Source organism: Dreissena polymorpha, chromosome 1, assembly GCF_020536995.1.
Source record: "Dreissena polymorpha isolate Duluth1 chromosome 1, UMN_Dpol_1.0, whole genome shotgun sequence".
NCBI classification, from domain to species: Eukaryota; Metazoa; Mollusca; class Bivalvia; order Myida; family Dreissenidae; genus Dreissena; species Dreissena polymorpha.
The window spans coordinates 179,684,307-179,696,087 of NC_068355.1; the positions used below are offsets into that span (position 1 = coordinate 179,684,307).

Below are 11,781 nucleotides of genomic sequence, written 5' to 3' on the forward strand. Positions count from 1 at the left end.
TCAACAAGTAATAAATAAACTCAAAAACCACAATTTTCAAACTGTAATTATGGAATTTATTCAAACTTAGCACTCAATAATGTTGTTCCAAATAGATCCATATTCCAAATGCACTTAACGCACAATCAATAAGCCCTGTTTTTGCAGAGCGCGTCTTCAGTATAAAAAAAGTTAACAAATTGTGATTTATTAACCGATTTACGATGCGGTTTGTTTGTATTGTGTTAGAAATAATTTCCAGAGGAAACTATTTTCTTGCTGAGCGTGTTAACGAGCTGATGATTTATGTTAAACAATTTTTGAAGAAAACATGTTTTTTTATATTATAGTTGGATATTCGGAAGATAACTACTCAAGTATCGCACATAATAATAATACATACACTGCTGATCGTGATCATGATGATATACGGCGGGTTCATGAAATTCGAAAACGATAACTGATGTCAAAATCCTTACAGAAATTACCTTTTTCGGATCGCGGGTATATAGTTTGCTAATGTTCGTTTTCAAAAGTGCATACTGTAAAGCAAACACATTTAATAGTATGTTTATTTAAATACGAATTTTTGAAGTACTTGCCTTAATATTTGAACGCATTAACTAGTTTCGATTTTTATCCGTGAAATATATCACATTAACATAACAAACATACCGATTTGACCCTTTTGAATACAAAAAAATCCTTTTAAGCAAGGTTATGATTGTATATTTTTAGCTCAAAACAGAAAGACATTTATGATGAATACATTCCTTACAAGAAATATCTTTAAAAAAAAGATATACGGCGTTGATTGTGGTCGATGTTTATGAACGATCAAAAGTTATCTCTATGAGATAAAAAGTAGCGGATGCCTTTTTTCTGCGCAGTTCTTAGCTACATCACAAGCAAATCAATTACGGGGTGATGCGCCAGATTTCGTGGCTTATTTTGCTTTATGTGATATTATTACTCAGATATCTATATTTACAGAATAGAAAAACACAAGAAACATGAAAATAAACGAGTGCATATAGGTCAGCCGGCAATACTCGAATCTTATTTAATTGCATAATTATAGTATAGTGAATTATTGTGCTCATGCTTAATAAACTGGTCTAAATGGATAAATATTTCTAACTGATTTTATCAAAATTGGTCCTTATCATGCAAATGTTGAAAACATATTAAAAATCGATGATTGACATACCACAATACTATCGCCGAATATCTTTATTTAATATCTTTCTGATCAAAACAGACTTCAAGTGCACAAAGTTTACGAGACGGCGTTTATGAAGATTTCTGCAACTGACCGCAAACTGACCTTGATACCTTGCGGATTGGAATGCAATGCATTAAAGTTAGGTAACAATTCTGCTGCTGAAACGACGGCTTGTTTACGCCAACTGTACACGACCAAGGCAACAGCTGTGCCTAAAATATTGATATATCGACAAAGCGACTAAACGAACTATTTACTCCATCAGACAAAAATAGCATAGATTCCAATTTTTTCCTTCAATGAAAAGATCGCAACCCCTTCTGCGAACTCCGGTGATGAACTGTATATAAACTCTGACTTTCACAAACTGGCCGCGAATTGACCCGAAACCTCGCGGGTTGAAATGCAATGCAAGTATGTTTCCAATGTTCTGGTGTTACACTCAAATCAGCCAATGGAATAAATGAAGTGTATTCATTCGTACCTAGCCGCGGGAAATTTTATTTGATTATTATTGGACACTTACAAAGGTCAAGTCAGGGTGAAAAGCTGGCTTAATACAGCTTACGCCGAAAAAAAGCACACCTGAGAGATTCTAATTAAACGTTCCTGAAATAAAGTAAACAATAAGGTTGATGTGTATTGATTGATGTTTCTTCACAAATGTTACTTAAATTAGTCCTTCAACAATTGTTATAACACAAAAGACGGACTTCAGACGTCAATCTGAATACAAAAAGATTACGTCACTATATCGCTGACGTTACGCCGTTGTAATTGACGTCAATGACGTCGAGCGTCATGGTAACAGGGTTGAACGTGTTTTGTCAAGTTGTGCCGGTATCAGATGGATAAGTATTATTTATTTATTCATTTTATATTTTATTGTAAGCTTAACCACTTATCATAGCATATATTTGCCTGGAATGAAATTATCATATCATTGTAATATGTGCCAATTATGACGTCCTAAATGTACATTTGTCGAGAGAGGAATCGGCCACTGGTAGAAGAAGGTTGTTTATACAACCATACTCGCATTGTTTTTGTCATATTTACACTTCATTTGAAATATATGATTTATTTATTCAATCTAAAAACAAGTCCATTTAAAGTCCGGTTCCGTTGCCTAGGTAATGCCGAAATCGAGCCAGACGCTTAAGAAAGGCGTAGTGACGGAGGATGAAGTGCGACCGACGTCGTCGGGACATCGGTCGGGATCTCAGTGCTCTTTGCCGACAGGTGTGAGGTAATATTGAACGTGATTCTGATGATGATTTAGATAGTGAAGTGGTGGTGATTTTGATGGTGGTGATTATGATGCGCGAACTACTACTTCTACTACTACTACTACTACTACTACTACTACTAAAACTACTATCATTGTTACTGCTTCTGCTGCTGCTTCTACTGCTGCTGCTGCTACTACTGCTACTGATACTGCTAGTGCTACTGCTACTGCTACTGCTACTACTACTTCTACTACTACTAATACTACTACTGCACTACTACTACTACAACTACTTCTACTACTACTACTACTACTACTACTACTACTACTACTACTACTACTACTACTACTACTACTAATACTACTACTACTACTACTACACTACTACTACTACTACTACTACCACCACTACTGCTGCTTTCTTTTCATAGTTAAACTGATGTTTAATTGGAAACTAGTTTTTCGTCTTTATTTTGCAGCGTTATATTTTAAATAGTACAATCGCACTCAATGTGCGCGTGTAATTGTAATGAAGCTACTGTTGCTATGTTTATAGATCGGGTCCCCTTTGCGCGTTACGTACTTCTAACAACTACCAGCAACTTCAATACTATATACATTATATGAGCCTTGTTCTGAAAAAACTGGACTTAATGCATTTGCGTACAGTGTCATCACAGATTAGCCTGTGCAGTCCGCACAGGCTAATCAGGGACGACACTTTCCGCCTAAACTTGATTTTCGGTAAGGAGGGACTTCCTTGAAACTAAAAATACCAAAAAAGCGGAAAGTGTCATCCCTAATTAGCCTGTGCGGATTGAACAGGCTAATCTGGGACGACACCTTACGCACATGCATTAAGCACAGTTTTCTCACAACGCATCTCATATGTAGTGTTGCATTTTATCAGTCTAATATCAGTATAATAACACTCAATGTGCGCTTGTTTTTTTATTGTTGCTGTTTTTCTTTTCTAAGATCGGGTCCACAGTGCGCGTTCCGTACCCCGGCCCGCTGCAGCATCGTGACCGTCTACAACTTGGAGCAGAGGCTGGTGGGAGTGGGTCGGGACGTGCCGGACCGGGACGCTGTGTATACCCTTGGGCGCGAGTCTGCGCAACTCTTCAGACATCAAACGCTACCGAAGGGTTACACCAACATCCTCGCATTCGATCCGGACTCGAAATCATATCATGTAACCGTACAACGAAGTGTGCCCGACTAAAAATTTGAGAAGGACGTCAATTTGACGTCATGAATTTATTATTTCAACGAAATTCGAAAGTTAACCTTTGTTCAAATGTAAAAAAAGGACTAATATTCATACAATAACAAAGAAAATAATAATAATGAAATGACCTATACTGAAAACAAATCTAGTGTTGACATAATTTTATAAACACATGTTATAGAAAATACGTCAATTGCGGGAGGAAAGGGGAGGGCAAATAAAGACTATTATTCTCGGAAAGCTGATCTTTATGATAATGCATAAAGAGTGATTCTAGATAAGCCTGTGCAGTCCGCACCAGCTAATCAGGGACGAAACTTTCCGATTTATTGGATTTTTTCGTTAAAAGGAATTCTCTTCTGAACGAAAATTCAATTTCTGCGGAGTGTCATCCCTGTAAGCGTTTGCGGACTGCACAGGCCAATCTGAAATGACATTTTACGCACATGAATTAATCCCAGTACGAGGCCTGAACAATCTTATCTTAATAATGCACAATTTCTATTCTCAAAGTGGTGTGCACTGGGCGGGACTGGTTCCTCCACGGAAGTTTATTATGTGAACAGCCGGCCCACTTCCGGCCGATGTCGGCCCTTCGCCGCCGGACCAGACAGATCGTCCATCTCTTTAGAGGTAAATGGTCGGTAATTGAATAGAGCCCGTCTTATAGAGCATCATTTGATACATATGTATGGTCGGTAATTGAATAGAGTCCGTCTTATAGAACTTCATACGATATATATGTATGTTCGGTAATTGAATAGAGCCCGTCTTATAGAGCATCATACGATACATATGTATGGTCGGTAATTGAATAGAGCCCGACTTATAGAGCATCATACGATAATTATGTATGGTCGGTAATTGAATAGAGCCCGACTTATAGAGCATCATACGATAATTATGTATGGTCGGTAATTGAATAGAGCCCGACTTATAGAGCATCATACGATACATATGTATGGTCGGTAATTGAATAGCGCCCGTCTTATAGAGCATCATACGATAAATATGTATGGTCGGTAATTGAATAGTGCATGTCTTATAGAGCATCATACGATACATATGTATAGTCGGTAATTGAATAGAGCCCGACTTGTAGAGCATCATACGATACATATGTATGGTCGGTAATTGAATAGAGTCCGTCTTATAGACATTCATACGATAAATATGTATGGTCGGTAATTGAATAGAGCCCGTCTTATAGAGCATCATACGATACATATGTATAGTCGGTAATTGAATAGAGCCCGACTTATAGAGCATCATACGATACATATGTATAGTCGGTAATTGAATAGAGTCCGTCTTATAGACATTCATACGATACGTATGTATGGTCGGTAATTGAATAGAGCATGTCTTATAGAGCATCATACGATACATATGTATGGTCGGTAATTGAATAGAGCCCGTCTTATAGAATTTCATACGATAATTATGTATGGTCGGTAATTGAATAGAGCCCGTCTTATAGAGCATCATACGATACATATGTATGGTCGGTAATTGAATAGAGCCCGTCTTATAGAGCATCATACGATACATATGTATGGTCGGTAATTGAATAAAGCCCGTCTTATAGAGCATCATACGATACATATGTATGGTCGGTAATTGAATAGAGCCCGTCTTATAGAATTTCATACGATATATATGTATGGTCGGTAATTAAATAGTGCCCGTCTTATAGAACGTCATACGATACATATGTATGGTCGGTAATTGAATAGAGCCCGTCTTATAGAACATCATACGAAATATATGTATGGTCGGTAATTGAATAGAGCCCGTCTTATAGAACATCATACGATACATATGTATGGTCGGTAATTGAATAGAGCCCATCTTATAGAACACCATACGATACATATGCATGGTTGGTAATTGAATAGAGCCCGTCTTATAGAACATCATACGAAATTTATTATAGCAGCGCTCTGAGAAAACCGGCCTTAATGCATGTGCGTAAAGTGTCGTTCTATACTAGCCTGTGCAGTTCACTAGACGTTCGCGAATTATTGTACTGCCTTTAAACAAAACATACCACGCAATCAGACAGAAAGTGACATCCAAGATAAGCCTGTGCGTACTGAACAGGCTAATCTGGGACGACACTTGAGTTTACGCACAGACATTAATCCCAGTTTTTTCCATGCGGGTTTCGTATAAAGTTACGGTTATTTTGACGAAGTACAATAACAAGGTCTCAACCTCTCTGATAACTTACTTTTAATAGTTCTTTTAAATTCCTGACAATAATTTACAATCTCTTTATTTAAGGATATTATTTTGTATTAAGGTGAAATAACAGTGAGCATAAATTCAAGCCGTAACTATAATTATTCGTACAAAATTTGATGACAAATTACCAAGGCAACTTTTGAAACCTAAGGAAATTTCTTAATTTTAATAATGAATATGTCCTAAATCATTGTGTTGGTTCGTTTAGATGGGACATATTTTACACGTTTGTTATGAAGACTCTTTGGATTACACAAAGCTTTTGAATTAAAACACTGAATTTAGTCGTATGCCGGCTTCTCCGTTCCCTTTTAGAAATCGGTGCATGTCTCGTAATTACACTGACTCGACATGTTTCTATTTAGACACGTCACTGGTTTCGAGCATCAAATATGTCACTGGTTCCGATCATGTCTCCGATCAACACATTGTCCTTCTAATAAAAACAACAGTATGCGATGGCGTCATTTTTATCGATTATTATTTTCTTATTTTTTTTTCTAAAAAAAAATTTTTTCGTTTCAATTAGTACAACACGTACGGATGTAGTCAACATTATTGAGATACGTTTTAGGTAATTGACTGCAAACAATATATATAAACACGCTCACAATTATTAAACTTACGACAAGCTCGAAGCAGTTTTCGATCAGCAAAAAGGATATAACTGCTGCGATTACTTTAGTCTGTCGGTCTGTATGATTTTTCTCAATTGATTTAGCGTACTATACAAAAACTAAACTGAATTACGAATAAATGATAAATGTTCAGCGCAAAAATGCAATTAATGAAGACAAAAGTGGTATATTTATTATAACTCGTTTCACATTGATATAAAAAATGAAATATTTCCTATAGTAGTTGTAGTGTCAAACCCGGCTCGAGGCCGATTACTTGGATTCAAATAACCATAGACAAAACAACACAAGACACCATTGAAGGTTCCACAATGTAATCAGCGCCCTCTAAACATGTACATATCAGGGGATGCCACTCTAACAATAATCCTTGTAATATGTATAACAGAATTACTCACCTAAGACCATTGAATACTCATAACATGATACGATACTACAGTAGTGCAATCTTAAGTTTTTCACAATCACTACACAGACAGTATTCTTCTTTTATCGCGATTTCCTTAATTAAAAAAAAACGTTGTTTTGGAAGGTATCCGCTCCGAGCATGCGCAGTTAGCTGACTTCTCATATTTCAGCAGCCGGTCAGTCCTTTCCAGTATCAGAAGTTACTCGCTCTTGGTTTCCGGCCCAGTACCCTTTTGCTGGACCCGGACTGCGTGTATGACGCAACCAGCCACCGCGGTTGTAGTACGCATGCGCCGCGATCCCGGAAGGAGAGCCCGCAGAAACCGGATGCAACAAGCGGGACCGCGGCGCGGAGCGCTGTTGATCCACAAATGTGTCACGTCATAAGTCAATGATTGATGTTTATCATTTGTTCGCTATAACTCGTTCACACGGTGGTCTGTCTGTGGGGTGTTAATTAATCGTTTGTTCGCTATCAGGTTTCCGCATGTCGTCTGTTTAGATCACTTTTCAGTCCATCGGGCGCTATGCAGGATTTTTTTACCGCATTTATATAGCGCCCTTTTTATACAGTGCGTTCAGAAGCGCTTCACAATTACCCCCAGATCACTGGGCCATAAGTCGTCCGTTAACATTCGGCGCAGTATGCAGCCACGACACATTGGCTTATTTCCCTCACAGGTAACCATTTACACATCTGGGTCGAGAGGAGCAAAATGGGGTTAAAGTTCTTGCTCATGAAAATTCCAGTGGTCAGGGTGGGATTCGAACCAGGCACCTCACAATCTCTTTGCCAGCGTCTACCATTAGACCACTGCTCTCATAGAATAACTGCAAAAAAAATCTTCCCTTTTTCCCCGATAAAATTTAATGAGCCTCGTCCTGTGAATTCTAGGCTTCATGCATGTGCGTTAATTGTCATACCAGATTTACCTGTACAATTCGCACAGGCTAATCAGGGACGACGCTTTCCGCCTTACCTGGATTTTCGTTAAGATGACACTTCCTTTTAACATTAATTTCCATTAAAGCGGAATTTATTTGCTTAACACAAAAAAACACGAAAAATAATAAACCGTTATACAGTCATATTAACTCACAGTCTATGCAATTTTTTTTTCAAAAATAACATTTACAATTTTATTAATAATTGTAAAAAGAAAATATGTGTAATGCTTACATAAAATCAGTTGTAAGTGAATAGCAAATGTAACAAATATTAATTACCTTTAAACAGCGTTATTACATGAAAAATGGCGACATCTGTCAAAGAAAACGCCTTGTAATAGTCACTGATGATTTCATTTTAGTTGCCGTTTTTTAAACACTTCTGTTTTTTTGGTTTCATCTGCATCGATGTTTTATACACAAAACGATTTTCACGTGCACGAAAATGTTTTGACAGTTGAACGCACATGCTAATCGTGACAATTTGTAATTAACATTACATGTACTTATTAGAAGAAATGCGTAAGATTATCTCTTTAAACGCAAGTATTTGAAATATGTTTTGTCACGAGTTACCATTTATATGTTTGTCTCATGTTGATTAATGCCCGCCGCTGAAAATTGCATTATCGTTTTTTTTCTTTAACAATTTAGTTAAGTAATTATTATATTATTTTTTCCTGTTTTAAGTCGCTTAAGCCGGTGCAGCCCTCATGGTTTCAGTGACGCGGCAACGCCGGATGATCTAGCTTGCCCGGAGGCCGATGTCATGCGCAGTGACAATATCGACCGGATCGCCCCAAGTCTGCACATGCGCAGTGACACATCACCCAGTCGTCCGAATGCCGCAGTTTTCAGTTTCCGGAACAACGAAAACGTGTCTCACTCGAAGGTAAAATTGTTAGACTCCACTTACACGACCGCATTTTTGTTACATTCTATTTCGAGTTTTTGATTATGTTCGCAAACTTTGTTCCTTATGTAATGATCTGAGGTTAGTTAAAACAAAGAACTTAAATTGTATCTACCAGCTACATATGTTCGATTGGTCATTGTCGGCTCGGGTACTAATTACTAAATGTGCCCCAGATACGAAAAATAAACTAACGCGTACCCAGCCAATTTAGACTGTACCCGAGTTTTACTCCCGCCTAAAATTCGATGTCATAAAACGCGCTACGGAATACGAAACAAAATTTTCTTTGAAAAAAACAAACTCTCTCAAAATGCTTTTTTGAGCAGGAGTTTCGATAGTATAGTGGCCATTTTAAAGAATATTGACATAAATGTGAACATAATTCATTTGTAAAAAAAAGCCAACAACGACCAATATAGCGTTAGAATTTTCGGGTACGTTTCAGTATATTTTCCGCATCCGGGGTACATTAAAGTATACTTAAGGATACCCAGGGTACATTTAAGTAGTACACGAGCAGTCAATGACCAATCGAGCGATACTGTAAGTGATATAAATCATAAAATGTATTATAATTGCAAAGACGGACTTTGATCAAATATATCCGTCATACTGCGTAAGTAATTGTACCACCACCACCACCGACCACCACCACCACCAACAACCAATAATACCACTACTACAACTACTATTTATATAAAATCACGAACAGGTGCAGCACCTTATACAGACTCAACGTTCCAGTGCAAAGTATCCAGTTCAATGCCCTCGATATCCGGTCATCGCGACCAGTTGTCAAATCCTGCTGGGTCGTCGAATTTTGTACTACAGCGGATGTTGAAAAATCTATACAGTTGGGACTTAAGTGGGTACTGACCTGTTGGTGTTTTATCCGCACGATGACGCCATTAGACGCGAAACTGCGACCTATAGAAACTACATGGAGGTTGTTAACGCCCACGCAGTGATCGCAGCGTCTGCTGATAACGCAGTGCGCGGGAAACTTTAACACGAAGTTTACAACGGTCGATGTCACTCGCAACCTTAAAGCTACCATGAAGATATGAGCTAATTGGAATTGACTTTTTATCCCGCGCCATAGGCGGAGGGATATTGTTTTGGCGTTGTCCGTATGTCTTTCCGTCCGTCCTTTCGTCCGTCCGGCACTTTTGTGTCCGAAGCCCTATCTTGGAAGTGCTTTGGCAGATTTCGATGAAACTTGGTATGAGTATATATATGGATAAGAGGATGATGCACGCCTAATGGCATTGTACACCATCTGTTAATAACAGAGTTATGGCCCTTTGTATCTTGGAAAAATGCTTTTTTGTGTCCGGAGCCATATCTTGGAAGTGCTTTGGCGGATTTCAATTAAACTTGGTATGAGTATATATATGGATAAGAGGATGATGCATGCCTAATGGCATTGTACACCATCTGTTAATAACAGAGTTATGGCTCATTGTATCTTGGAAAAATGAGTATATATATGGATAAGAGGATGATGCACACCAAATGGCATTGTACACCATTGGGTAATAAATGAGTTATGGCCCTTTGTATCTTGAAAAAATGCTTTTTTGAGTGTCAAATATAACACTTTTGGGTCCAGAAGCATATTGGCGGGGGATATCAATTCAACGTATTTGCTTGTTGAAACTATGTCATCATGTTAATTTGCGTCCTTTGGTATATGTACCATAGCATGTACCAATAATGACTCGATTTTTCAGGTTAAGATTCAAGAGGGATAATTTCATTACCGCCATTTTAATTCAACCATCCACATACAGGCACAACTAAGCTTCCCTTCTGTAGTTTCAGTTTTTGTTTGTTTTAAATACTCATAAATATAATATATGTATTGATAATAATAACGTATAACATATTGAATCATTTCCCACTTCAAACACACAATTATGTTATGTATACATTCAACAGACTTAGAACAACTATAAATCAGCTTTGTTGTAAAGACATTTTAGTTTAGGGCCCTCTCTTATCAAATAACTTCAGACACATTGTGTGGACAGACCTACCAACAGACAGACAGACACGATGATGGACAGAGGGTTAGCCTACAGCCACCTATATCGGAATACATCTCTGAACACAAAGTCGTGTGTGTTTTTTTGGATCCATACTAACAAAACAATTTATTTTATTTTTTAACATTATATACAATAAACAAATATGACATGACACACATATAATATTTATACTATAAAAACAACATCTTTAATATATCTGCATTTTTAATATATCTTCAAAACAAGATTTTGATACCAAATATATATTTATAATTTATAATGTACCATAATATATTTCCCTTTGGTATCTTTACCATAAGCCATACATACCAATGTTTTTTACACCCTATAAAAATAACAATATATATGAGACACGCTCTGGGAAAACGGGTCTTAATGGATGTGCGAAGTGTAGTCACAGATTAGCCTGTGCAGTCCACACAGGCTGGTCAGGGGTCTTAATGGATGTGCGAAGTGTAGTCCCACATTAGCCTGTGCAGTCCACACAGGCTGGTCAGGGGTCTTAATGGATGTGCGAAGTGTAGTCACAGATTAGCCTGTGCAGTCCACACAGGCTGGTCAGGGGTCTTAATGGATGTGCGAAGTGTAGTCACAGATTAGCCTGTGCAGTCCACACAGGCTGGTCAGGGGTCTTAATGGATGTGCGAAGTGTAGTCACAGATTAGCCTGTGCAGTCCACACAGGCTGGTCAGTGGTCTTAATGGATGTGCAAAGTGTAGTCACAGATTAGCCTGTGCAGTCCACACAGGCTGGTCAGTGGTCTTAATGGATGTGCGAAGTGTAGGCCCAGATTAGCCTGTGCAGTCCACACAGGCTGGTCAGGGGTCTTAATGGATGTGCGAAGTGAAGTCACAGATTAGCCTGTGCAGTCCGCACTGGCTGGTCAGGGTCTTAATGGATGTGCGAA

The 11,781-nt window shown here is 38.1% G+C and overlaps 1 protein-coding gene across 5 annotated transcripts in view; it reads left to right on the forward strand.

The window, feature by feature from the left end:
* The first annotated feature begins 1,173 nt into the window (after positions 1-1,173).
* LOC127863849 (uncharacterized) overlaps positions 1,174-11,781 on the forward strand; it is a 32,380-nt gene continuing 21,772 nt past the window's right edge. The window contains exons 1-7 of one of the 5 annotated variants that reach the window (XM_052403522.1): positions 1,184-2,059; positions 2,338-2,453; positions 3,414-3,630; positions 4,180-4,299; positions 7,130-7,332; positions 8,598-8,799; positions 9,536-10,923. In XM_052403522.1, the coding sequence (XP_052259482.1) occupies positions 2,341-2,453; positions 3,414-3,630; positions 4,180-4,299; positions 7,130-7,332; positions 8,598-8,799; positions 9,536-9,664 (984 nt within the window). In that variant the 5' untranslated portion in view covers positions 1,184-2,059; positions 2,338-2,340 and the 3' untranslated portion in view covers positions 9,665-10,923. Of the gene's footprint in view, positions 2,454-3,413; positions 4,300-7,129; positions 7,333-8,597; positions 8,800-9,535; positions 10,929-11,781 lie in introns of those variants that run through there. The other 4 variants (XM_052403528.1, XM_052403536.1, XR_008041215.1 and 1 more) reach the window with 4 other exon arrangements.